The 26112-nt window shown below is 49.9% G+C and overlaps 7 protein-coding genes across 7 annotated transcripts; 1 reads left to right on the forward strand and 6 right to left on the reverse strand.

Annotated features, from left to right (window-relative positions):
• Positions 1 to 748: 748 nt before the first annotated feature.
• ASPWEDRAFT_53675 (CAP-Gly domain containing linker protein BIK1) lies at positions 749 to 5615 on the reverse strand (the record flags this gene model as incomplete). Its single annotated transcript, XM_040837926.1, has 5 exons — positions 749 to 1591; positions 1679 to 1981; positions 2706 to 2915; positions 3633 to 3730; positions 3776 to 5615. 5 exons carry the CDS (start codon positions 5613 to 5615, stop codon positions 749 to 751), a joined length of 3294 nt encoding a protein of 1097 aa, XP_040685564.1.
• Positions 5616 to 6426: 811 nt separating this feature from the next.
• On the forward strand, positions 6427 to 12551 carry ASPWEDRAFT_53677 (putative serine/threonine protein kinase ENV7; the record flags this gene model as incomplete). The annotated part of the gene is made up of 11 exons (XM_040837927.1): positions 6427 to 6546; positions 6620 to 7232; positions 7298 to 7827; positions 9055 to 9059; positions 10479 to 10652; positions 10777 to 10922; position 10975; positions 11045 to 11147; positions 11198 to 11652; positions 11980 to 12309; positions 12368 to 12551. The coding sequence occupies 11 exons, from the start codon at positions 6427 to 6429 to the stop codon at positions 12549 to 12551; spliced, it is 2661 nt and encodes an 886-aa protein (XP_040685565.1).
• A 66-nt stretch (positions 12552 to 12617) lies between these two features.
• ASPWEDRAFT_30859 (uncharacterized protein) lies at positions 12618 to 13346 on the reverse strand (the record flags this gene model as incomplete). The annotated part of the gene is made up of 1 exon (XM_040833475.1): positions 12618 to 13346. One exon carries the CDS (start codon positions 13344 to 13346, stop codon positions 12618 to 12620), a length of 729 nt encoding a protein of 242 aa, XP_040685566.1.
• A 272-nt stretch (positions 13347 to 13618) lies between these two features.
• ASPWEDRAFT_642667 (glycoside hydrolase family 43 protein) lies at positions 13619 to 14948 on the reverse strand. The gene has a single exon (XM_040838728.1). It carries the CDS (start codon positions 14781 to 14783, stop codon positions 13794 to 13796), a length of 990 nt encoding a protein of 329 aa, XP_040685567.1. The 5' UTR covers positions 14784 to 14948; the 3' UTR covers positions 13619 to 13793.
• Positions 14949 to 14978: 30 nt separating this feature from the next.
• ASPWEDRAFT_43914 (uncharacterized protein) lies at positions 14979 to 16198 on the reverse strand. Its single transcript, XM_040836136.1, has one exon. The coding sequence runs from the start codon at positions 16041 to 16043 to the stop codon at positions 15114 to 15116; it is 930 nt and encodes a 309-aa protein (XP_040685568.1). The 5' UTR covers positions 16044 to 16198; the 3' UTR covers positions 14979 to 15113.
• Positions 16199 to 16356: 158 nt separating this feature from the next.
• On the reverse strand, positions 16357 to 18632 carry ASPWEDRAFT_175211 (oligopeptidase family protein; the record flags this gene model as incomplete). The annotated part of the gene is made up of 2 exons (XM_040831329.1): positions 16357 to 18499; positions 18601 to 18632. 2 exons carry the CDS (start codon positions 18630 to 18632, stop codon positions 16357 to 16359), a joined length of 2175 nt encoding a protein of 724 aa, XP_040685569.1.
• A 563-nt stretch (positions 18633 to 19195) lies between these two features.
• Positions 19196 to 25891, reverse strand: ASPWEDRAFT_118104 (ATP-dependent RNA helicase BRR2; the record flags this gene model as incomplete). Its single annotated transcript, XM_040828791.1, has 2 exons — positions 19196 to 19724; positions 19782 to 25891. 2 exons carry the CDS (start codon positions 25889 to 25891, stop codon positions 19196 to 19198), a joined length of 6639 nt encoding a protein of 2212 aa, XP_040685570.1.
• Between the last annotated feature and the right edge of the window lie 221 nt (positions 25892 to 26112).

Consider the following 26112-nt stretch of genomic DNA (forward strand, 5'->3'; position numbering starts at 1 on the left):
ATACTAAGGAAAGCCAAAAGGGCGGTGTGGGCCAATGCAATATGCAATGCAGTGCTGCACCAAGAAGATCCAAGACAAAGCGGAATGCTGGGAAGAAAAGAGTTCGGTATTCAGGGTATTTTATATACAAATGGAAGATCCTCTCCTGTTCGTTGACATCTCATTATGCTAGCTGTAGTGATGCCCGTCGGGTACCAGCCAAAAACCTAATCCAAACTGCCAAATCAACCCAGTCATCGTACATCACTCCAAAACATTTGTTTCAGATCTCAAACAAGGCTCAGACAAGGCTGGGTATCTGATGAAGGCGAAAGAAATACAGCGTGTTCTGGAGAACTGTTGCTCGTGATGGGTTGAAAGCGCCGCTGAACTCCTCCGAGTGCGGTGTAGGGAGACAGCTGTCGGCGTAGTTTCACATCTCGACCACGTGTCGTAGGGTCCGTTGTAGAACCGACAACTTGGTGGCTCCAAGCACCAATGATCCAATTCCCGAGGCCATAAACACCTAGGAGTCATAGATGACGCTGTACAAAATCAAACCATTATGCGGACTCTCGAAATAACTCCGATGTCATCGAGATACGCAACTGTCGCTGAGGGTCGACACCAATATTGAAGCTGCCTCAGTTCGCTTTGCAAACGCGTTGATTCCCAAGCCCCAGTATAATGCTGAGTAGGGAAACGATAATAGCCAAGAAAGGGGCTTTGCCAAAACATGAGAAGACCTGCTCTCATCATGCGCTTGCACTCAAGCAACCTTGCGTCCCACATTTCCAATTCCACGTCCCACCACACTGATAATTACATCTGTATCATTGTCGCCGGGGGCATCTCGAAGACCCCATCCTGGGGCACCAAATTTGACCAAATCCCTTGCCAATTGAATAATATTCTCGTCCGCAACAACCTCGCGACCAACTTGCAGACGACCAACATCCTCGGACCCCATCGTCATCAAAGCCAGCATTGTTGGCGCCGCAGCAGGTGCAACACATCCTCCCTTGGAGATGGATTCGAGCAGCTGGTAGGCGCACTGCTTCCCGATATCCTCGGGGGTTTGGCCTCCTGCAGGGGGGCATGTCACATCGGCAGAAAACAAGCATCCGGTTGAGGATTCTGCAACGAGGGACATTCCAAATCCAAGACCAATCTTCTTCTTCGCTGCGGGGTTGTTCTTGTCGGGAGCAGGCACCAGCGGGGCGGATGATACGTCGGAGAAAACGTAGGTATCAGGAACAAGGGGGTTTAGGATACCACGGGCGGTTTCAATCATTCTTGCATTGTTGGAGCCTGACACACCCACAGAGTATGCCACACCACGAACCCTCTTTATCCTACCCGGATTCATCAGGTGAAGGGTCTTTGGGAGGCGAACTTGGTGGCCGAAGACCAATTGCACCTCACCTCCACCTCCCCGGCCATTGGGGCCAGGATTGGACCTCCGTAGGACACGAAGCTCAATGTTGTTGAAAATACCGAATTGTTGGTAGAGGGGAAGGATAGCAGTCCGAACGCTGTCAACAGACATGTCACCCGTCGGAGTGGCCGAGGTAATGACTCCAGGACCCGTGAAAAGAACCTTCATGGGAGCCTTGGAGAATGGAGCCAACAGGCATAGAGGAATCAAGAAATAACTAACTCCACGGGTACATCCGGCCGGAAGCTCATGCGTAATCACACCACCACTGCTAGCTCCTGCGCCAGCAGAGCTTCCGGTAATAAGACCTGGCTTATACACGCATATTGTTCCCGTATACGAAATTTCCATTTGAGAGCCATTGGTGACTGCTTCGAGAAGACGAAGGAACGAAATCTCATGAGGAGCAAGACCGGGATTGGTAGGCGACGAGGAGCGAATTTGTGAAATATGCACCATACGACCAGTCAACGTAGAGAGGACCAGACGAGTGGGGAAATTCTTGTGGGAGGTAAGCCGAACAGGGGGCTGCGAAGTGGTCGCCATCTTTGAATGGCCTGGACACTGTCCGAGAAGAGTTGCTGAATGAAAATTGTCCAAATTTCCTCCGTTGCGACGCCTTCAAAATGTTGTCTTTCGCCGATAGAAAAAAAGCATTTAGAGAAAATCTGCCGGAGACAGGTTCTTCCGTTCCACCGCATTTGGCTGACAGCGGGCTTAAACCCGAGCTATCTCCGTCATAAGGACCCGCCATTTCCCGCGCAGCTGAATATCATCATTGATTTTGCTGATCGTTCTCCGGCACATATTGACAATATTTTATACGAAAAGACACGAGTGCAATAACAGAAAGGACAAGATACAAGATGCTTCCTCCATCTTTGAACATCCCTAAATGGTACTACTCATTTCTCTGAAATCTGATAACAACATACAATAACTACCCCTCCCCCGCATGATTACATGATTTCACAGGCACAAGCAAGATCGGAATGTGATTATTGACCTGTCATTTTTCTAGGCTCGAGGCCAATTCCCATCTCCTCCAGCCACCAGTAAACAATTACTGTGTATACCATCCCTCGTCCCCGGGTACAGCTGGCCATACCGTCATGATCGTTGGAGGTCCCAACGCACGAACCGACTACCACATCAACTCAACCCCAGAGTTCTTTTACCAATACAAAGGATCGTTGCTCCTTAAAACAGTGGACACTTCAGTTTCTCCGCCAGAATTTCAGGATATCCCCATCCATGAGGGATCAATCTACCTTCTGCCGCCGAATACCCCGCACTGCCCCGTGCGGTTCAAGGACACAGTAGGCGTGGTGATGGAAGTTCCTAGGGCACAGGGTGCAGTGGATAAGATGCGGTGGTACTGTAAGAAGTGTGGGGGGATTGTATGGGAAAAACATTTTGTTTGTACGGACTTGGGGACACAGGTGAAGGCCGTGGTTGAAGAATTTGGAGCCGATGAGGAGAAGCGGACATGCAAGTCCTGCGGAACGATCGCGGAGACCAAATATCAAGAAGGGGAAATAGTCCAGCCACCCAGGTTTGCAGAATAGTGACTGACTGAGGCCTTTGTCGGTAGCAGATAATAGACTCGAGATATCATGTACATATTATGTTTGAGATTAGGGTAGATCAATTTGGATATGGTGTATAAAGGTATAGAGTGAGAAATCAGGTGTAGGTTACAGTAAGCCTTGGAAAAAGGGTCTAAAAAGACAATGAAAGAAGGGAAAATATAAGGCCAGATTGAAATGAACAGAGACCGAGACGAAGAAGGTTAAATAAAGAAGGGAAGAAGAAAGAGAGAAGTATTAACACAGGATCATCGCACCCAAGTAGTCGACAAACGCCCAAAAGGGTTCCGCTAGTGGCACATAATGATGAACAATTTGATCAAAGAATGAATCAAGGAAAAGCTGATAAAAGGAGAAAAGGACAAAATCGGACCATGAGATATGTCCAGGTAAAGTCCCTTAAATATTAGAAAAAAATAAGCCGCCGTAGAGAATGAACTCATTCGAGCCAATTCAGAATTGCCATGAAAACCGTAAGAGGCGAGAGGCATTAAAAAGAATGATGGAATATCGGAGGGGTCAATGCATATCGCAATTCTTCATCAAACCGATCACTCATCAAAAGGACAATCGATGCTCTCATGACCGTCTCTCTCGCATAAAGCACACCACTTCGTCTCATCAACGACTCCTGAAGCCTTCCCTGCAACAGGAGACATGGACGCAGTCACTCCGCTGATGCCCTTCAGTGCTTCCAGGCCAGCCTTATGGGAGTCGGAACTTGCTTCATAAGTACTATTACTGTTATGACTGTCATGACCATCGTGACCATCGTGGCTCTCGAGACTGGAGTAATGTGTGGGGGCAGCCGAGGTTTCAGGTGTGGTCTTTGCATGACTTTCATTCTGCGGCTCCTCAATGGCGTGCACATCCTTGTTCTTATTGTCAGCACCGAACATGTTGGTGCAGCTTAAGATATCATGACCGCCTTCTTCGCAAATCTCGCACCACAATGAGTTACCGTCATCGGAGGAAGGGCTTTCGGATTCATGCATGGTCTCCAGACGGTGGCGTGACGATTCAGAAGCCCCGCGGCGATGAGAGAAAGGATGGTGTTGGTCATCCATGCCAGGCTGATCGTGCCAGTCATTGGGGACGACGGTGCGGTCAGACAGACGATGAGCATGGTTAATGCTATGCAGGTTTCCGATGTTGCCAGTCGAACTCGAGGGCTTGTGGTGCTTAGCTGGAGAGGCTGTAATGGTGGAACTGTGATGGCGACTATGTCCATTCAGCTGCATCTGTCGGAGCTGACGCTCGAGCTCCTCGATCCGATAAGATTTATTATCTGTAATGTCCTCATATTCCTGGATGCGCTGTTCCAGATGAGCAACATGCTCCGGATCAGGACCGCCAGATAGTCCATTTTGAAGCGTAGCTAGATTGGGGTCTCCTCTACTTAAGGAATGTATGATAGCTTTCAGACCGCGTATCTCGTCATCCTTCTGATCGAGTTCCTTGGAATGCCCTGGTCCGTCCACACCTGAGTGGGCATCCTGCAGAACCGCAGCGGACATATCGCGCTCCTTCTTTAGTTCAAGTTTTGTCCTTTCAACCTCGCCGCGTAGGAACTCAACTTCTGCTCTTGCTTCGGCTTCTCCTCTTCTTGCATCCTCAAGACCTTCTTCGAGCTCAGAAACCAGTTCTTCGAGCTGTTTGAGCTGCCTGGCTACGGCTTCAACATCCTCACCGCGTTCATGCAGTTCTTTGTTCTGTTGCAGTAGCTCTTCAAGACGCTGCTCGTAAACCCGCTCGGTTTCAGATGCGGCGATTTCCAATGTGTCAAGGGTGCTCCTGAAATCTGCTCGATGTAAATCAAACTCGGACGTCAACTGCACGATCCTTTCATTCTTCTCACGTAGTTGCGCGCGGATCGAAAGGGCGTCCGATCCCTCCAGTTCCTCCAAAGTGTGTTGGAATTCCCCTAATGTGCTTGCCTGCTCGTCCAGTTGCTTGTCACGGTCCAGCAGCTGTCTCTCCAAACTCTTTATTTGATCTTTCAAGTCCTGCAGCTCTGCCGATGACACCCCCCGCCCAGCATCCGACGTTCTCACCGATGAATAATCATCGTCCACACTCACTCGGGAGGGTGGTCGGTCGGATAGCCGAGACGGTGCCTTGATCGGGCTTCGAGGATAGCCATTAGGACTGGGACCAGTCCTCGATCCCGTAGATGTTGTCCGGAGTCCATTCAGTCCCAGCTTGGACGGCGCTACTGCCCGGGGGGATTCAGCTCGAGGTAGGGACGGGCGTCTGACTCGTGGTCGGGAAACGGTAGTACCGGGACCAACGGATTTGCTGAAGTTGACAGGTCGCGAGGGCGTCGGAGGACCCGTGCTCACTGTGGATGCGGCAGAGGATCGTTTTGTCACGTACTTGTTGCTGTTCATCGGAACGAAGATACCAGACCCGGGGACGGAGGTGTTGAAGTATTTCTTGCCCTCCACGTCTCCGTTATTCTTCCCTCTTCTGGCATGCTCCGTGGCCAATTCTATTCCTGCGAACTTCCCTGGCTTTCCAGCCACACCTCCCAAATATTTCACGGTCCCATGCATGCCCCCGGGGACATTGACCAGGTCACCGACCTGAATGTCGTCGAGGGGCGCCATCGGGATATCGGCTGCCTCACGTTTAGTAAAATATTCAGCTGAGCGGGACGAAGAAAGCTGCGTTGTAGGAAGTAAGACGACCTCCAAAAAGATGGAAGAACTTTGGACAAGGGGATGGGTCGGGAGGAAAAAGAGTGGGTGGTGGAGTAAAGGAATGATCGAGTGATCATGGACTCATGGCGTTGAGTAGTTCAGAAGCGATCGGAGGGTTTTTTCCTCTCATCTGCTGTTGTTATTTGTTGGGCAGAGAAGAAGCCCGAAGAAGAACATGGCACACCAAGCCAGCACAAGAGAAACAGAGACTGCAAGACGAGACAAGAGAAGGAGGCAGATATCAAGGCCTCATTTGTATTACCTCTGAAATAAACCCACGGCCAATGAACCTGTCGTCATGCATCGTCGATATAGCGGTCTCTCTCAGCTCCTAAGAAAGGGGCATAAACAAATCGACGAACCATGGGCGTGTGCCAATGCCGACCGCTCCACCGCTGGCTGCGTAATTTTGGACAACCTCCATTGCTTAATCGACACTCAGTTGACTCTGGCTGTCAAAGATTATCCTTGCTGTTTTTGAATCTCTCCCTGCTACGCACATTCCACGGCCTTACTTGAACTCCAGGCCACATTGTCTCTGCTCACGGCCCTCCTGCAGTCGGATCTCTCCACCACCGTTGGAAGCTGCAGCGTAACGGACACCGTCGCCTTCGGTGGAGCCGGACAGTCGACGACTTCGGATTACGGACAGTACAATCGCAGTCTCCTGCATAATTTTTGGCTTTACTCGAGTGCACGTTCGATCATCACAAGAACCATGGCTCAATACTTTTTCGATCTTCTTTACAATTTTACGGATTGCATGTGCTGCTTTCCGAGCGCACCACAACTGAAGATCAACAGCCGTAGCTTCAAACTGCTACGTCTTTTGGGAGAGGTATGAGCGGGTTGACACGATGGACACTGACGGTTCAAAGTGTGACGTTGCTAACATTGTCGATCTATACTAGGGTGGCTTTTCCTACGTTTACCTCGTCCAAGATAAATCAACGTCGGAGCTGTTCGCCTTGAAGAAGATTCGATGTCCGTTTGGCCAGGAATCCGTCTCCCAGGCGCTGAAAGAAGTGGAAGCCTACAACCTCTTCACAACACAATCCAATATCATCCATTCGATAGATCATTGCGTCTCGACGGAATCGGGCTCGAAATTTCGCTCTGATGGTGGTGAAGCGGGTTCGAAAACGGTTTATATCCTGCTGCCTTACTACCAACGCGGCAATCTCCAAGATGCTATCAATGCCAACCTTGTCAACCATACGAGATTTCCTGAGAAGAGGCTGATGGTCTTGATGCTGGGCGTTGCGAATGCGCTCAAAGCGATGCATCACTATCGTGTTAGAAGCGGTTCTGGACCAACGCGAAAGGCCAAAGCGGTTAGAAGGGAGGGTGAACAAGCCGATGCGGATTTGGCCATGCAGATGGGGAAGCCAAAGCGACGAGCAAGCCAGCGCGTCGATAAAGAGTCCGAGAATGAGCCTTTGATGGATGATGAAGTTACAAGAACCCAGGAGGGCGTCGACGAGGGCGGTTTGCGTCCATACGCGCACAGAGACATCAAGCCTGGTGAGTTCCCTGCGATGCATAATGACTTCCACACTTTCCAAAGTGACTAACACGCGATACTATAGGTAATATCATGATCGATGATGATGGCCAAAGTCCTGTCTTGATGGACCTTGGTTCACTCGCCCCCAGTCCCATTGCGATCACCTCCCGATCGCTCGCCTTAGCAGTCCAAGACACTGCTGCAGAACACAGCACAATGCCTTATCGAGCACCCGAGCTCTTCGATGTCAAGACCGGATCTATCATTGATACCAAGGTCGATGTCTGGTCTCTGGGATGTACGCTATACGCCTGTTTGGTCGGAAAGAGTCCCTTTGAAGCTCGCAGCGAAGAGACAGGTGGTAGTCTGAGCATGTGTGTTCTCGGTGGGGACTGGCGATTCCCGGATGAAAAGTCCGGTGCTGCCAAGGGCAAGGGCAAGACTGGTGGCGGCCAAAGCAGCCCAGCTGGAGACAACGGAACGTCGATCAGTGCACCAGTCAAAGATGTTGTCCGAAAATGTTTGCAGGTTGAACCCTCGGACCGACCCGACATTGATGAACTTATCCAAATAATGAAGGATGTCATCAGTGATCTTCCGGAAGACGATGATGTTGCCGGCGGCTCGGGCTGAGACCGAGTCGACTGCAGATTTGGCCTTTGTATGCTCTACGAATACCACTGCTTTCGGGGTTTCTTGATGATCATTCTGCGTTTAGCCACCACATTGGATTAGTTTCGTTACCTATCAGATTCTGCTGGATTGAACTGTGTGTCGTGTTTGTCTTCTACGGATTGTACAATATTAGTCAGGTACTGAACATATTTCTTGAATTGGCATCTCATTAAGCCTAATATGGCTTCGACTACCTAGTAAAGTTTTCATATTCGTTGTGTTTGGTGTCGGATGGTTCTCGACATACGTAATTTGGGCAAGCTCATGATGACGAAACTGAGCATGTCCTTCTCCTTCAACACCAACTGGACTGCTCTTCATACACAGACCAAAATGAAATTCCTCAACTGCTTTAAAAAGGAGCACCCAAGCACGGAGCCATCAATTGATCACCAAAACAAAATGGACACCCGTTTTGGAGCCGAAACCAAAGGAGTCGATGTGGTGGACGCCTTTGCGGACAGGGTGAAGCGGCGGCTATGTAGGTCATATATCACAAAGCTTGTTTCTGAAGTCTTTTACGCTAATACTTAAACCCTACCCAGTTATCATGACAGCACTAGGCCCAGGGGAATTATCAACAGTGACAGGCGATGCCCTTGCGAAAGGCGATGCATCGGAGATAATCTTCATCGGCAAGTCCGGGGTCGACAGCCAGCATATCATCAACGAGATGAGCCACAGGTATCCCCGGGTCAACATAATCTTCATCCAGGCAGACTTCACCGAGCTGGCCTCTGTGCGTCACGCGGCCCAGGTAATTAAAGAGCTCGATGCGCCTATTGGGGGGATTATAGGGTTTCCGGCTTTGGTGGCGGCGCCGTGGGAGTTGACTTCAGATGGGATTGAGTCTCAGTTCCAGGTCAATTATCTCAGTCACTTTCTGTTGGTCAATTTGCTTTCTGAGTCGATGGCGGACGATGCCAGGGTTGTTATGGTTAGCAGTAGTATCCGGCCTGAGGCTTCGGCGCCAAAGTTTGATGATATCAATTTCTCTGTAAGTGCAGCTTTGGGGTTGCTTGAGGCTGGCTAGGCATGGAGCTGATGAGATGCAGAATGGTGCGACGTATCATCCATTAGATGGATATGCTCAGTCAATGCTTGCAAATATCTTGTTCGTTAAGTCTTTATCAGTGCGTAGATCTCGCAGGTATACGGAAGCAGTCGCCGTGAGCCCAGGAAGTGAGTATGGTTAGCCGTGATGAGCTGCAGTTGCTGATGATTTAGACACCAAAACAAACTTGCAGACATACGTATCTCCAGAGCAGGTTGCTTCATGGCTTCAGAAAAAGAAAGAAAGTGTGTATATCCATCCCTGTACGCTGGCCCTTTTCTGATGATCAATCCAAGCGGGTGAGGACTTGCCGTTTCTTTTACAACAGGCTCCCAAATCTCTGTCACAGGGAAGTGCAACCGTTCTTAGGGGGCTTCTGGATCCAGCGTTGAAAGGTGAGGAATATCCTTCACTGGTTTATACCGTACTGATCTCGATGATATAGACCAGCCTGGTGTCTTCCTGGACAACTGCCAAATCCTGAGTTTGCCCAACATTGACTTCCCTGAGGGACAGGAAAGCGCAAGGGAATTATGGAAGCGAAGTGGGAAGCTGGTAGGAGAACAGTTCAAGTGATTGGGCTATGATGGGATGTTCGCGATAGCTTGAATTTGATCGACAGATGTCGGGTAATCTTGTAGTATTAGGAATGCGATTCTCGATCCCTGCTATTATCAAAGAATGTTAGCATTCGCCTATCCCAGATGAAGCACTCGTTTAGCTTTGAACTGCACCGCTTGGGATGACTGTATTAGAGGCCCAGATCCACTGTTAACGGGTTGTTTGTGCGGGGAAATAAGCTCACTAGGTTTGATCATCGTCATCACCATTCGTTGTAACTCAACCGGGATGAAGTCCGGACTGAGAATGAAATCCACGCAAAGAAGAGAGAAAGGGGAAAAGCAGAAGTGCAGACAGGCGGACTTATCTCCGCCGCCTTGACTTGTTCTGGCCGTCGCCAGCCAATCTCCCACCAACTCGCCTGCTTAGCTTTATCTCTTCTCCTCACTTGCCGGACGAAACAGGAAATGTTTTGTCGACTGGCGATGGCCGCTTCGAGATAATGACCCACCTCGTTTCCATCATCCACGCGGGGAAGGCTGCCTATCACCGGTTGCTTCTCTGGCGATGTGACGTTCCATCTCATTATCTTATCAGGAATGCTGGACAACAGGTGACGAGATCCCTTGGATGGCGGAAGTCTTCCGACCTTCTTCGCGTTCTTGTGTCGCTAGCCATGCTTATCAACAGATTATCGCATCTCGCCTCCTCTTACGATTGACAGCAAAGCGGAGATGATAACTATCTTGTGGGACGCTGGGTGATCTGCCGGATACTTAAGGCACAGATGGGATGCAGACACTATTGGAACTAATCTTATGTTACCTCACGTGTTCTGTGAGATGCACCTTGCTGCACTGTTACAGCACTTTGATCCTTTATTGATCTGTTTATCATTCATCTGATTAACATTCTATTTATTGCACTTCCCTTCGGCTGGTGCTCTCAACACCATGGCCCCGAACGTGGATAGGTCCGCCATTCCCGGCACTGTCACTTTGGTGGATTTGGAACATGTCCTTGAAACACGTCATCTCAACAGCGGCGATCCTGACATTGTTTTGATTCCTGCCCCTTCCAGTGATCCAGATGATCCGCTGAATTGGTCGCCTCGAAGGAAGCTTCTATCCACCGTGTGCACCAGTGTGTGAGTGCAACTTTGATCTTGACTCCCTGCAGTTTACTGATCAATGCGATCCATCAAGATACACTATATTTGCTGGTATCGCTTGTTCTGTTGTTTACTCCGTGTTAGTTCCCCTCTCTGAAAGCACTGGAGTTTCTGTTGGTACTCTCAATGAAGGGACTGGGTATTTGTTTCTGTTTGCAGGATGGGGACTCCTCTTCTGGCAGCCTTTTGCGATGCAATATGGCAAGAGATTGACTTATTTGCTTTCGTTGACTGGGATCCTTGTAAGTTAATTCGAGCCGTACCATGACCAGGGCGCTTATATCTAACTCCTATATAGGGTACTTTGATGTGGGGGTAAGAGATCAAAACTTCCGAACTCTAGGCTGCACTTACTGACATAAATCAAGTCCCTATGTGCACGGCAATGGACAATGGATTGCTAGAAGCATTCTGTCCGGGTTCTTTACGGCCCCGATCGAAGCCCTTCCAGAGATATCTGTCACGGATGTGGTAAGTACAGCATCACGGAAGAAGATGATTTCCTCTCATGCAGTCGATAGTACTTTACACATGAGCGAGGCACCTACATGGGTCTCTACGCTTTCTGTCTAGCTGGTAGCAACTATTTTGCTCCTGTCATTTGCGGATTCATCGCCCAGTACCAAGGCTGGCAATGGGTGTTTTACTGGCCCAGTATTTTCTGTGCCTTTTCTATTGTATTCCTTTTCTTCCTCATGGAAGAGACCACCTACGTTCGCGAACAAGTTGAGATTATTGACCCAGCTACCCCGATCGGGTCGTCTACCACCGGCTCCGAACACGGAGGCCAAGAGAAAGCTCTACCACCATCTGAACGTCCTCGTTCGACATCACCAGCATGTGGGGTGGTCTACACCAAGAAGTCATATTGGCAGAAGCTCGCGCTTTTAGGCCCCAGGCCGCCAAAGAACAACATGTTTAGGAGACTTTGGCAGCAACTGTACTATTTGAGCTGGCCAGTCATCTTCTACGCAGGGTATGTTGATCTACCTTTGGGTACCTGGATTACATATCCTATCATATGATGAGAAACCTCTTCTGATACGAATTCTGATGGCACAGGTTCTCATATGGCTCCTATTTAATTTGGTTCAATGTGTTAAATGGTACCGCATCAATCATCCTTGGATCTGCACCATACAATTTCAGGTAAGAGTAGCTTCAAACAATACAGGGTGATAACTAACTCCACAATAGCTCAGCCATGGTTGGTCTCAGCTATGTCGCATGCTGCCTAGGAACGATTGCTGGGTAGGTCCCTTCTAGTGTATAAAGATCAAGTATGACTGCCAACACCCTTCAGATCACTCTTCACCGGTCGATTTAGTGATTGGCTCACTATCAAACTCGCTCGACGCAATAATGGAATCATGGAGGCTGAACAACGTTTGTGGCCATTCATTGCATGCGTGTTTATTCTCCCTGGATCGTTGATGCTCTGGGGAGTCGGTGCTGCCCATTCCGTACACTGGTTTGGGCTCATCTTCGCCATGTTCATGATAGCCATCGCCAACACCGCCGGTATCACACTGAGTGTGAACTATCTAGTTGACAGCTATCGAGAGATAAGTGGCGATGCCTTGGCCAGTGTAATTCTGGTCCGCAACACTATGTCTTTCGCCATTGGTTATGGGTACGTTATTTCTTATAAAAAAGAATAAGCGGATTGAATTCTAACGGGGTTGATTTAGCATTACGCCATGGGTTGATGGTCTGGGCTATCAGAACTGTTTTATCTCGGCTGCATTTATTGGGATGGCCTGTTCTGCCGTGTTTCTAGTGATGATAAAATGGGGGAAGACGTTCCGAACTCGTTCTCGCGAGAAGTATTGGAACATAGTCGTTGAGAATTGGGAGAAGGGAATGGGTCATTGATATATACTAATACATAGCCCATAGAATGGACTTCCTTCTTAATGCTCAGTTTATCCAGTAAACATATCAAAACCCAACCGTAACCTCATACCCATCATCCGTCGTCCGTACACCGAACTTGACCTGTCCAGTGCAATCCCCATACTCATACGGTTTAAACAAACTCGGAGATCCCGCCCCAGGCGTTCCAGTCGAAGGTTCTCCAAACGTGGCGACCGTACGTGGCAACGAACCACACTTATGGCTCGACTGCGAGTTCCACGGATAATACTCAACAAACCCACCCTGACTTCCTTTGATGCCGCCCGTCCCAGAAGGCAGCGCATACGCACCAATATGAGTCGCGACCCCCGTGACCGTGTCCACCAGCGTGCCTGTCCATGTTGTCTCGGCGGTATTCTCCACGACGAGGTTATATTTATGTGCGTAGGTGGCGGGGATTTCCACGGCGCAGCTCACGCCCGCTCCGCCATCGGCTCCGTTGTGGCAGTTATTGTCGGTACTGGTTGATCCCGGGATGAAGCTGGAGAAGACGGCGTGGATGATGCTCGAGCCGTCTTTGTCGGGGCGGGGTTGGAGGCCTGTGTATCCGACATCAGAGACACCGTTGAAAGCGAACTGTTGGGCGAAATAGAAGCCTGCTTTGTGCGGGGCGTTGGCGATGGAGATGGGGAATGTGATGTTTTGTAGACCGGAAGAGGAGACGTTGGCGACGCTCCATTGTAGGCCGACCAGGGCTTCGGTTAGTGGGAGGAGGGAGGAGATGGTGGCGAGGAGGATGGAAGGGGTTTTCATTTTGAGGAAAATGATAGAAAATGTTTAATGCAAATATCACAATGAGCAATGCCAGGTGCCTTATATACCTCCGTCCGACAAGGTCGGATCAGCATACTTCGGCTAGTGGAACACTGCCCCTATGATACCATATTGTACATTCCAGGTGTCAATGGTATATTCGAGACAATTAAGAGCTCAGACCGTGTCGATCGATCGCTTAACCAGGGAACCCGTTCTCTCTATATGAAAATGTGACATCGGCCCGTCTATACGGATCGCATAGACGGCGTTCCTGTTTCACATCGTCTGGATGTGGATCCTTTAATCTACCCCAGACTCTCCACATTTAAAGGGTCCACCGTCAATCACGAAGCATGTTGCATTCCTATTGCAGGCGAAGATCAAGTTGAATTATTCTGCATCGAAAATAATAATCAAATCCTTCAAGTAGACCAATACACACAACTACTGAAGCAAATGCATCCCCCCCTCAGCATCATACCCCATCTCCCTCACTTTGACAGACCGCAGATGATCAACGCCTCCAGACAACTCGCAATCATGATAAAATAGATACCATCTCCCTCCAAATTCCACAATAGAATGATGCGTCGTCCATCCTTGTACCGGCTCCAAGATTCTCCCCCGATACTGAAACGGGCCCCATGGATTATCCCCTGTCGCGTAGACCAAGAAGTGCGTGTCTCCGGTAGAGTACGAGAAGTAGTAGGTCCCATTATACTTATGCATCCAAGCTGCCTCAAAGAACCGCCGTTGATGATCGTCGGCTGTGATTGGAGAGCCACTTTCATCTAGAATCATCAATTCGTGGACCGGTGTGTTGAAGGTCAGCATATCGTTGGACAATTTGGCGACACGGGGATATAGAGCGTTGATATTTGGACCGGAAGGCTCCTGGGGACCGGATTTGGATATGTCAAAGGTCCAACAATTCTCTTTACTCTCATCTTTCGACCAGCATTGCAATTGTCCACCCCATATACCCCCGAAATATAGATAAGCCTCTCCATCGTCATCAACAAACACCGCCGGATCGATGCTATAACTCCCCGGAATAGGTTCTTTCTCCGGCAAAAATGGACCCGCTGGAGATGAAGACACGGCTACCCCAATACGAAAAATTCCCTCTTTATCGCGAGCGGGGAAATACAAAAAGTACTTCCCGTTCTTGTACGCCGCGTCAGGGGCCCAGAGCTGTTTAGATACCCAGGGGATATCGGCGGCTTTGAGGACGACGCCGTGGTCGACGACGGGACCGGTGATGGTGTCCATGGAAAAGACGTGGTAATCATTCATGTCATACTGGTCGCCATTGTCATTGAATTCAATGGAGGTTTCGCGGTCGTGTGAAGGGTAGATGTAGAGTTTGTTGTTGAAGACATGGGCAGAGGGATCGGCGGTATAGAGATGTGTGACTAGCGGTTGGTTGGCCATTTTGTTGCAGATTGATGGAGACAGACGAAGGTCATCTTAAGGAACGTAGGTGTTCAATGCTTATATCGATGTCCTTTAACCGCCACAGGCTAAAGTATTGGAAAGATAAATGCCTAGGATTACCCCGCAAAGTAATGACGGCTAAAAGAAGCCCTGTATTACGGATATATTCGAATACAATCACGATGGATATTGATTGGGGATGCTATTGGAGAATACTAAAAAACGTTCAGTCATAAAACGGCAATGCGGATAAGGACATGAAACACAATATCTATACGCACTTTGTGGAAAAGAAATAATGCCACCCCTTGGGATGAGCTGCATGTGTCACTGGCCTCCAGCCTTCCATCGAAGAGCCATCTCAGAATCCTCTTGGCTCGCCCGCTGGAGACATTCTAGCCATTCTCTCTCCATCCGTACGAGCATCTCATCCTCAGTCTCTTCCTGAATCACAGACATCTCAGGATCTGAAGTCTCAACAGGACTTTCGCAACCTCGAAGTCCAATAAATCGCCCAAATCTTCGTCGTTTGGTATGGATGTCAACCGTAGTTTCGTGATCCGTGCCCAGCCACGCAGGAAAACTGACCGGATAATAATATGTTGCCGAACATGGCGGCCATACCTGGTGGAAATGTCGGGCAAGGTCATCAAGTTGCTGTGATGTGAGGAGATGATAGGCGAGAATTGTAGTGGGGAAGTGAGGGTGGTGAAGGCCTGTAGTTGCAGATACCAAGGGGCAGAGGGGGGTGCGCATATGTCTAAGGACAGAAAGAAAGGAAGGATGACGTTTTAACAGCTGGAATTCCAGCTGAAGGCTGCTCGGTGATACAAGTGTTGACGCAGTGGAGAGCGGCGAATATAAGTAGTCCATTTCTGTGGACTCTGGTGTTGAGGCATCCACAATGATGCGTGGAGGAGAAGGACGGTCCTCGCCGAGCATTATGATACTTGAAAAATATTGATGCGAAAGGGAGCAAAAATCTGAATCAATACTTTTCATGAGCAAGCTGACAGCAAGAAAGGAACACTCAGCTTGGATTTCAAAAGAATTTAGTATAGGTAAGAGACGGTATGCAGCCTTGTTGATGGATGATGAGTTGGCAGATAAGAGAGCGTATAGGAAAAAGCGAGGCATCCAGTTCATATACCAATGCCGCCGAACCGCCAGGCCTGAAGCTGCTGACCGACTATGACAATAGACGTTGTTTCCATGAAAAGCTGAAACACCACCAAAAATAGCATTTTTTTTTGTCATTTCGAAGCCAATTGTCAGATGATGGTCACACAATGATTTGTTGGATGGTGTGTTCTTTGTTCCCCGGGGTATGGGCGGTTTCGGTGTATAAAGAACACAAGCAAGTATTTAAAGCCCGAGGAGCGCAGTTTAACAATTCTTTGAAAATAGAAAAGGGGAAAAAAAAAAAAAAAGAAGAAGAAAAGAGCAACAGACATGACTAAATTGCATATAGAATCAACAGCACCTATATAAAAATTCATTATGCACAGACTGAATAGCAATAGTAAAAGCACGCTTATTCCCCACAACCAACCTTTCACATATTCTCGAATTAAGAAATGGACGCGCTTGCAACGCGTCTCTCTAACTGCTCCTCATTGTCTGAATCAGGGTTTGGAAGCAATGGGAGTCCGACATACTTGTTAATCCAGTTGATAACAGTACGATGCCACAGGAGAGAGTTTTCCGGCTTCAAAACCCAATGGTTCTCGTCGGGGAACGTCAAAAAGGCGCTGTCAACCCCTCTAATCTGGAGAACATTGAACGCAGAAAGTCCTTCACCTATCGTCAGACGGTAATCGAGTTCATTGTGGATGATCAAATGCGGTGTCTGCCAATTTTCGGTGAATCGGGATGGATCCCATTGCGCCCAGTTTTCAGGAACCTTCCAGATTGGGCCTCCGAGATCATGAATAGGGAAGTATTGCTCCTCACTGGCAAGTTGACCGGTCATGCTGAACACACCGTCATGGGTGACCAGTGCCTTGAACTTGCGACCAAGAGGGTGGCCTTGAATCCAGTTCACCATGTAACCACCGTATGACGCACCAAGAGCCACGGCTCGCGATGTGTCAACATATTCGAGGTTGTTTTCAATGTATTCAAATCCTTTCACGAGGTCAATGTACGGCAGTCCACCCCAGGAACGGCGAATCTCATCGGTGAAAACTTGCCCATATCCAGTGCTGCCTCGCGGGTTGGGTGTAATGACGACATAGCCTTGCTCTGCAAAGACTGCAGGGTTCCAGCGTGTACTCCACTGATCATTCCATGCTCCCTGGGGGCCTCCATGAAGCAGGTATGCCAACGGATACTTTTCACCGGGCTTGAAGTCTGAAGGCTTCACGACGAACGCGTGCACCTTGGCACCTTCGGCTCCATCAAACCAAATCTCATCCACTTGAGACGATGACAATCCGAATGTACTTCCACCTTTACCGATTGATGACACAACCTGCACGTCCCTCGGGGAGGCCGGGTCGATGATGGTCCACAGACTGTTGTCCACCAAGCTGCTGCTGGAGACGAACAACTTGTCTGACTTGGCAGCTGCGGGGTAGACATCCGACACATATCCGGTGTGCGTCAACTTCTTCAGCGAGTTGACAGTGACTTGACGGAAGTTGTCGAGCGGGAGCTGATACAGGACTCCACGACCTGTCTCTTCAACCTGAACAAGCAAAGACTTATCATCGTGTGCGAAAGAAACGGCAGAGGGGCTAAGCTTCCAGGCTCCCTTTCCATCACTAGACGGGAAAGCCTCAATCATCTCACCGTTCCAAGGGTTAGGGACGTAGAGGATTCTGTTCTTGTCGGACTCGTAGCCATCTTCCTGCATCGCCAACATGGCAATGGAGCTTCCATCCGAAGAAAGAACGGGAGACGACATGGCTCCCTGAAGGCCTGCAACCTTGCAAATGCTCGATTGTGACACGCTAATGGCCGTCCATGAGAACATAGGGCAGTAATAGCACGAGCAGGAAGTGTGCGTGGCAGGATTCACATCTGGATCCTTACCAATGAAGACGATAGCAGATGGACTGATAGCGAAGTCAGCGGCACCTCCGAGTGGAGGAATAGGTGATTCCACCCCATTCAATCCTGAGACTGAGATGAGGTTGGTGAGTCCTGAGATGGAATATTTCCCAGCCAATCTGCTAGCTGGGGACAGGGGCGCCCGCTGGAGAAGACCATAAAATATGGAATTCTTCTGAGGTTCCACATAGGCGTCCCAATGTCTGACGAAGAGTGAGGTATACACTCGTCCAGAAGTGAGAGACTTCTTGGCATCATGCGGGTTGAAAAGCGACCCATCGGTATTGGCCTTACCAGCCACGGCGAATCCAATCTTGCCCTGCTCGACGACAGTAACCTTAAGATCTGACACAGGCCCAGGAACAGTGCCTGCCGTGTAAGTTCTGTCCGCCTCACGAGCATCTCCAATGATGAAGCTGGTGTTACCATTGGCCTTTGTTTTCAACCAGATCAACTGGTCGCTGTTGTCCAACCATTGTGGGTTGCTGGCACCTGTGTCATTTGTTACCAAAGCTGATCGACCGGTTTCGATATCCAGCACGCGGATTTCATTTGTCTTGGAGTGAGACTCGAAGGAGTATGACGTCTGCGTGTAGACAGCAAGGGTGCCGGAGGCGTTGGGGACGGCGCTGGACCGTCTGGGGGCACCGAGAAGCACCCTAGGCGATAGGGTTAGCCGTGCCATAATAAATAGAAAAGGGAGAGAAAAAAAAAAAAAAAAAGGAAGGTCTGCAGAGTTTCTACTTGGATGGAAACCTACTCGGGAGTGAACTTCATCGGTCGGATGGTCATGACAATGCAGGTGAACGGTGATCAGAGATAAGAGAGCTGTTGATTAAGCTACCCCGAGCTAGGGATGACAGGTGAATGGATGATTTCAACGAAGGTTTCACAGCACGAAGATAGATAAAACGCCACCAATGAAGGTCAGAGGCTGGACTGGATGAAAGAAGAGCACGGATGATGGAAGACGATGGATGGAGGGTGATGATGGATGGGAGTGGTGGTGTGCTGGCAAGACAAGCGGGGAAGAGAGCTGCTGGAGGTCGGCCGATCCCTATCCACTCTTAGTGACTCTTCACCGAGTCACCGGGCGGGGTTCCCAAGGTCCCTTCTTGGCTGGGGGTGATCGACTGGCGGTGACATCGGTGGAAATCATCAGAATAGAAACAAGTTATGGAGATCGATTCATGCACAATGATATAATAATTAGTGAGATGGATTTGATCTGAACTCCCCGTCATCGTCAACCATATTTGGATTCGACATTAGAGCAATATAATTACAGGAACAAACCAGATAGATGCAACGGTAACCAACCCCTAACACAGACAAATTTTGGTTTATAAAACAAATCACTCTTCCTCTTCTTCTTCACTCTCATCTTCCTCCATTCCTTCTGCCGCAGTAATGTTAAATGTAGGTGCTTGATCCACACCAACGTAGCTGTCACTCATCAGGTACAATGTCAACTCATGATCTCCCGGTGTGGGCACAACGTATTCCAGACGCAACTCCAATTTGCGACCGATCGTAATACGCTTGATGGCAAGAAGGCTCTTGGTCTTTTCGTCTCCCACAACCAACCACCAGTTCTCCATCTTCTTGTTGGGGTAGAAGGGCGCGTGAACAGTTGCGTCAGGCTCTTCATCCTCTTCGACTTCCCGCTCGATCTTGACCTTGAGGTATGCTGGCTCGCCGGAGGTGATGTTCTCCGGGTCCTCCACCTGGAAGTCGAGTTCAAGGTTGGGATACTTCTCGTTTGTGAAGGCCGCAGCTTGCGCCAGCTGCTTGTTGTCGAGACCAAGTCGCTTAACCAAATTAGCGTAGTCCTTGTTCTCGGACGGGTCCATGGCTTCCATAAACTCGAAGATGTCGTTAATGCTGCAAGAAGATAGGTTAGTAGAGATCGACTGGTACTGGTGAGAAAAGGATACATACTTGTATTCGTTGGCCACGTTAACGACCTCGGGGCTGAAGTGGGGGATCTGCTTGAGAGGACTGTCCCGATCCCACATAGCTTGAACCACCATTTGAGACATCTCCATCGCGTTCATCGCATTGATGTGTCCTTCCGACGAGAGAACGTCCACACATGCGCTGAGAAGGTTGAGAACCTTGCTGACAATGATCTCCTGATCCTTGGCAAGATCAATGGGCAGCTGCATACGCGAGAAGTGGGCTTGGAGGAGAACAAAGGCCTTGAAGTGCGGCGAGTCGTAGGAAACCTGCGACATCTTCACTGGCACACGGTCGTACACCCGACGAAGAATGTGGTTTTCATGGCGACGCATCTGGATAGATTCGAACTCGGTGGCCGACGTGACGATTTCCAGAATGCCCTTGAGCTTTGTGCGAGCTGACAAAGAAAGAAGGAAGGTCTGCATGGTGATGAAGGAGATGTTGTAGTAGGCACCAATCATGGCAGCATTGAGAGGGGAAATGCTGTCATCCTCTTCGTCGAGGTCGATAATCTTGGCCTCAGTCAATTCCTTCAAGGTATTCTCGACCAACTCAGACAAGAAGGTGCTTAGGCCTTCGTGGCTTAGATCACCGAGACCGTAGAAACTGGGGTTAGCCAGGAGACGACGGTAGAAGTAAGAGTATGTCATCAAATCGACGGCATCCTGTGTAGACGCGATCATTCTCGTGCTGATGTCTGTGACGAACGCATCGTGCAGGTAAACCTGCAGGTGACTCTCCACAGGAAGGGCCTCGTTGAGGAATTTCTTGTAGTATTCACGCTTCACAGCGGGCACCATCAGCACACCGCGACCAATCTTGTCTTCCCCAGGGCGAGAGGCCTTGCCAAACATTTGCAAAATCTCACTGATCGGGTAATCGATATAGCGGTGTTCCCGACCCTCGAAGAATTGTGTGCCCATGACGATGACCAGGTGGGCGGTCAGGTTGAGCTCCCAGCAGACATCTCTCGAGGCGAGCAGTACCTGAATCGCACCGATAGAGAACAGATGCGAAACGATACGCTTATCAGTGGCGCTCAAAGCCTCGTGGTAGTATCCGATACCGTGGGAAAGCGACTCGGCCAGAGTGAGTTCCTGGACACGGCTGAGAAGGGGTGCCAGCTCATTGACATCGGCATTCAGGAACCGATCCTCATCATCATCTGTGGCGCAAGCAGCCAGCAGATCCATGGCAGTGGAGCGAGTCTGTTTGCGGTTGGGGACGAACACAAGAGCGGGCTTGTTGGGTGCCAACTGCAAAATCGAGTGGTAGGCTGGCTTGGCCATTGCCAGCATCAGCGAGGGGAAATGAGGAATGGTGAAGGACTGAATGTGGAGTTCCAGAGGGACAGGCCGGGCGTGGGGACTGAAGTTGTAGATGGTGTGCTTGTTGGCGCCAATCCACTCGCCAATGTCACGAGCATTGGAAAGAGGTACACTCAAGCCAACAATGCGCATGTCATTCTCCATTTGGAGGGCGATGTAGTGCATGCGGGACACAACAACCTCATAAACATACCCATTGTAACCTCCGAGCATGTGAAGTTCGTCCGCAATGAACAGCTGAATGGTCTGGACATTCTTACGCCTCTTCCACTGGCGGGACAAGACATCCCACTGCGAGGGAGTAGCAACAACAAGATCCGCTCGCTCCAACAGCTTCAGATCAGCAGTTGCCTCGCCAGTGAGCTTGACAATGGTCTTGCCACCTCCCAGTTTACCCAGTCTCTTTTCCCAATCCGCCTGTCGTTGATCAACCAGTTCTTGGAATGGCGCGATGTAAACAGCTCGTCCACTGTCCTCCTTCGACCAGTGACGAAGCAATGCGAGTTCAGCGCAGATTGTCTTGCCACTACCAGTAGGGGCACCAATGAAGACGTTATCATCCGTGTCAAAGAGCGACTTGAAAGTCTGTGTCTGGATCTTGTTGAACACCTGCCACTCGGGGTACAGCTGTTGGTATTCATCACGCTTCAGCGCCTTCACTGGAGCTCGCTGCATATCGAGGAGAGGAGTGTGGGGCGGGAAGCGCTCAGGAAGAATCAGTTTCTGGAAAGAAACTGCAATCTTGGTGTTGGAATGCATCCAACGGTCAGACACCAGAGAAATAAAGTAGTTTGGAGGCATTGGTTCGGAAATGGGGACTGTGAATTCCACAAGATGTTCATTCATTTCGGCCTCAGCGTACTCCCTACGAAGCACAAATTGGTCGTGGAACAAGATCTCTTCTCCATCGCAATCCTCTACCAAGATCCAGAAATCCTGTGCATTTCCATGCACAGCTTCATCCCAAACGAAGTTTGGAGTGATTGTCAACTCGACACGGAGCATTGAACGAGTGATGGGCTGAACCTGGGCTTGTACTTCCAAGCGGGGGAACTTGGAGACAAGGTCGCAAACAGTTCGTCCAGCCTTGGGCATGCCCAGAAGCTCACCCATGCGTGGAGGGTCAAGGTCAAAGTAGCTGGCCCAAGGCACATCGATACGCTCCGCCTTCTGCAGAATGTCGCGGGGACAGAATGGGAATTGGCGAAGTGGCGACATTGTTGGCCACATTCTCCTCTCGGCCATCTTACACAGATCCAGAGCAGTCTTGGCTACAGACGACCAGCCCTTCTTCAGGCAGATCTCGAAGATCGCACGGATGATACGGCCAGCTGACTGGGTAACATAAACCATATCTGCCATCAAGGCCAATCCCTCGAGCTTAAGTCTTGAGATATATGCTTGCAGCAAGACGTTAACCTTGGAGTGCGGCTCCTCAATGCTTTCTTTCACTGGAACAGGGACACGGCCAAGGAGTTTGGCCAACTCGAGTTTCTCATCCTGGCGAACGGGAATGTATTTAAACTCGTCACTGAGCGCAAAAATCCGGAAGAGTTCGATGGTGGTAATCGATGGCTGGAGGTGTTGAGAGTAGGTCAACATGGAGCTGTGACCAATGTAATAGTGCGAGGCAATTCGTCCAAGCTCGGTCGATTGCAGGCGGCCAGTCTTTCTCTCGTATTTGACAAGACCCGCTTTCTCCAGGATCGCTGCGGCGGAGTGAATGAGATCAACACGCTTTTGCTCCAGCGCATCATCTTCTTCATAGTCTGCACCGACGCTGTAGAGACCTGGCGAGCGTAGCATACGGACGAACAAGTAAGTGTAACCTAGCCATTCAACACCTTCATCACGATTCCGGACGCTTCCAAGGACAATCTCAGCATTCAGGTTATCAGCCAGTCTACTCATAAGTTGACTCTCAATGGGCAGCTGCTGGTTCATCAAAGAAAGGTAGTACTGGATTTCAGTTTGCGAGGTGATAATGATACCTTCACCAAAGGTATCATATTGAGGTCGACCAGCACGTCCCAGCATTTGGAGGACGTCTTGAGGGCTAAGTTCAACCCAGCTACCCTTCTCTGGAGAGTAGATCTGTGTGCCCTTAATGATGACGGTGTGCGCGGGAAGGTTAATACCCCAGGCGAGAGTGGCGGTACAGACAAGCACTTGGATACTGCCATCGCTGAAAAGGGCCTGAACGGAGTCACGGTCCGCAAGACTCATTCCTGCGTGGTGAATACCGAATCCGTACGGCAACAGGTCCTTGAGAGACGCATCGTCGACAGAGTCTGCTTCTTCAGCCAGGATAGCTTTGCTTGCAGCATCACTGCGCAGGATTTGGCCAATAGTCTCCATCTCAACAGCCTTGTCCCTAATGTATTTAGCAGTTTTGGCGGTTTCTTTTCGGGAATGGACGAAAATAAGCATTTGGTTTCTGCGCTGGCCAACCTGTTCAAGAACCTTGTTGTAGCAGATATCGTTCATTGTCTTCAACTGCTTGATGGCCTTCTTGTCTGTGACACCGATGAACTCCTGCTTGAGCGGGCACGGTCTGTAAGATCCATCGAAGTGGAACATGCCCTTGGCAGGATCAACCCGCAAGAAACTTCCCACATCACGGTAGTTGGGAAGTGTGGCACTGAGACCAACGATTCTGACCGGGTCGCCACTCTGCTCTGCCCGCCGAATAGTCCGACTGACAATGCTTTCGAGAACAGGGCCACGGTCATCGTGGAGAAGGTGAATTTCGTCGATGATAATGAGACGGACAAGCTTTGTGTAGCTGGTTTCAGACGCTTTTCTCGTGATGACGTCGTATTTCTCGGGTGTCGTGACAATGATCTGAGTGTCGGCAATTTGTTGCTTCGTAAGTTGACGATCACCGGTCAGTTCAGATACTCGGATACCGTAAGGCTCGAGACGCTTGCCGAGATTGCCAACTTGTTCCTGGACCAGGGCCTTCAAAGGGGAAATGCACACGATCTTGAAATCGTCCAGCATGATTTCCCCGGTCTGAGGGTTACGGTTCTTGCCGATTTCACGGAGAATGCTCAGCATCGCAACGTTAGTCTTTCCAGATCCAGTAGGAGCACAGACCAGCAAGTTTCCATCATCATGGAAGGCTGAAGGATAGCATTTAGTCTGGATACGGTTGAGCTCCTTCGCGCTGCCAAAACCAACACGAGCCCACTCAGGCAATTCGGTGGTGGGGAGGTTCTGTTCGCCGGGTTCTCTCTTTGCTTTGGGCGGCGGCACATGGATTTCCTCGTATCCCTTGAACGTCCGTTTTGTGGATCCTTGTGGTAACTTGACGTTAGGGTTGGTCATCAAATGGTTGCCTTGGTGGAAGACGAGGTTCTCCAGGTTGATCTGTCGCTTGGGTTGCAACCCTCCTACAAGACCACCATCCGCGGGCTTCTGCTGCTCCTCGGGTACGGGTCCACTTGGGACATCGACATCCATCAAGTCAAGCTTGATCTTCTTCTCGGGTCGACCAGCCCCTTCATCGCGGGCTGCCTTGCCACTGATGTCGTCCAATATCGATCGGTAGCCAGCTTCTACCATCTCGCTTTCGATGAGGTGGCGAGCATCTGCGTCTTCGGCTACCCGTCTCCAACGAGTCACCCAGAAGATCTTGCTACGGTTGGTAACCAGTTTGGCGACGAGGTCAGGATGATCGTAATCGAAAAGTTCCATCAAATCGTTCTCCACGTCTCGTAGTGGTCGTTCTTCGCCGTCTTCTGTCTTGCCGCCAAGGATTTCAAGAGCATCTTTGGCCTTCTCGTGTTGGGTATGAGCGTCTGAAAATGCTGTGCCGATTTGACGTTGAAGCCAGTATGCATCGATTTCCCGAGCAGAGATTTCCATTCCCTTGTCGCCTTTCTTGTCATCACGGTCTAGGCCACCATCAATAACCATTTCCTCGGAATCGGCAAGATCTTCGAGACCAGTTCGTTCAGCCTCCTCGCCATCGGGCTTTTCTGCTTGGTCGGCCTCATCTTCGTCGGATAGCTCGTCATCGTCGCGCACCTCATCGACGGTGCCCATGCGCTCATCGTCCTCGTCTTCTTCGTCGAAAACAACCGCAACACCCTGGCGTTCGTCGAGTTCTGCACCTGCTTCGCCTTCCAAGCCGCCATCCATATCCTCATCTTCATCTTGGGCGTCGTAGTCTGTAATCTTCTTGCCCAAATTCACGAGCTCATTGAACTCCTTGGGGTTCATCGAGCTACCAAGCAAGTCGTCGATCTCTTTCTTCTTGTCGAAGTCTTTCAGATCTTCGTCCTTAAGATATTCTAGAACAGCATCGGCGGCACTTCGAACAACTTCGTGAGGAACATCGCCAAGGTGGCTTGCGGTCATTGTGAGGATGAGGTCGTAGGTAGCCCGGGTGGCGGGAGTGCGAGGTCGATATCTCAATCCCTCGACAAGAGCATCAGCGGCGGAAAGGATACCTTGCCCCCGTAGCTGTGCAGGTTGTCCCTTCTGACGTTTTCTTTGCTCACGGGCGAGAACATCCTCACCCTCCCGGATCGCACCTCGCTCAATATCTGTCGGGCCAGCTGCTTTCTTTTTTGATTTGGGCGCATCATCACGCGCTACCCCGGAACCCATCTCTCGGATGCCAATACGACCGGCGAGGGACTCCGGGTCTCCGGTGGCTTCATCGTTGTTGCGGGAGGTGAAACGGCGGTCCGCCTGGAGAACCAGGTTGGACATCGCCGAGTATTTGTACTGCGAGATATTTTGGTCCGCCATTTTGATAGTAGAACGCTTAAAACAAGAACCTAAGAATTAAGATAAAAAAAGAAAAGGAAGAAAAAAAAAGAATCGTGTCGCGACTTGAAGAAGTCGTCGGGGCTCGATGGAGCTCAGGATCAACCGGCGCGTCGAGACACCTGTAATGGCAAATGAATTCTGCAGTGATGAAATTTCCAGATGGCTTCACAAACCTGGATCATCCTCCTGCAATAGGCAAG

The sequence above is a fragment of the Aspergillus wentii genome, assembly GCF_001890725.1.
Source record: "Aspergillus wentii DTO 134E9 unplaced genomic scaffold ASPWEscaffold_7, whole genome shotgun sequence".
In the NCBI taxonomy this organism is placed as follows: domain Eukaryota; kingdom Fungi; phylum Ascomycota; class Eurotiomycetes; order Eurotiales; family Aspergillaceae; genus Aspergillus; species Aspergillus wentii.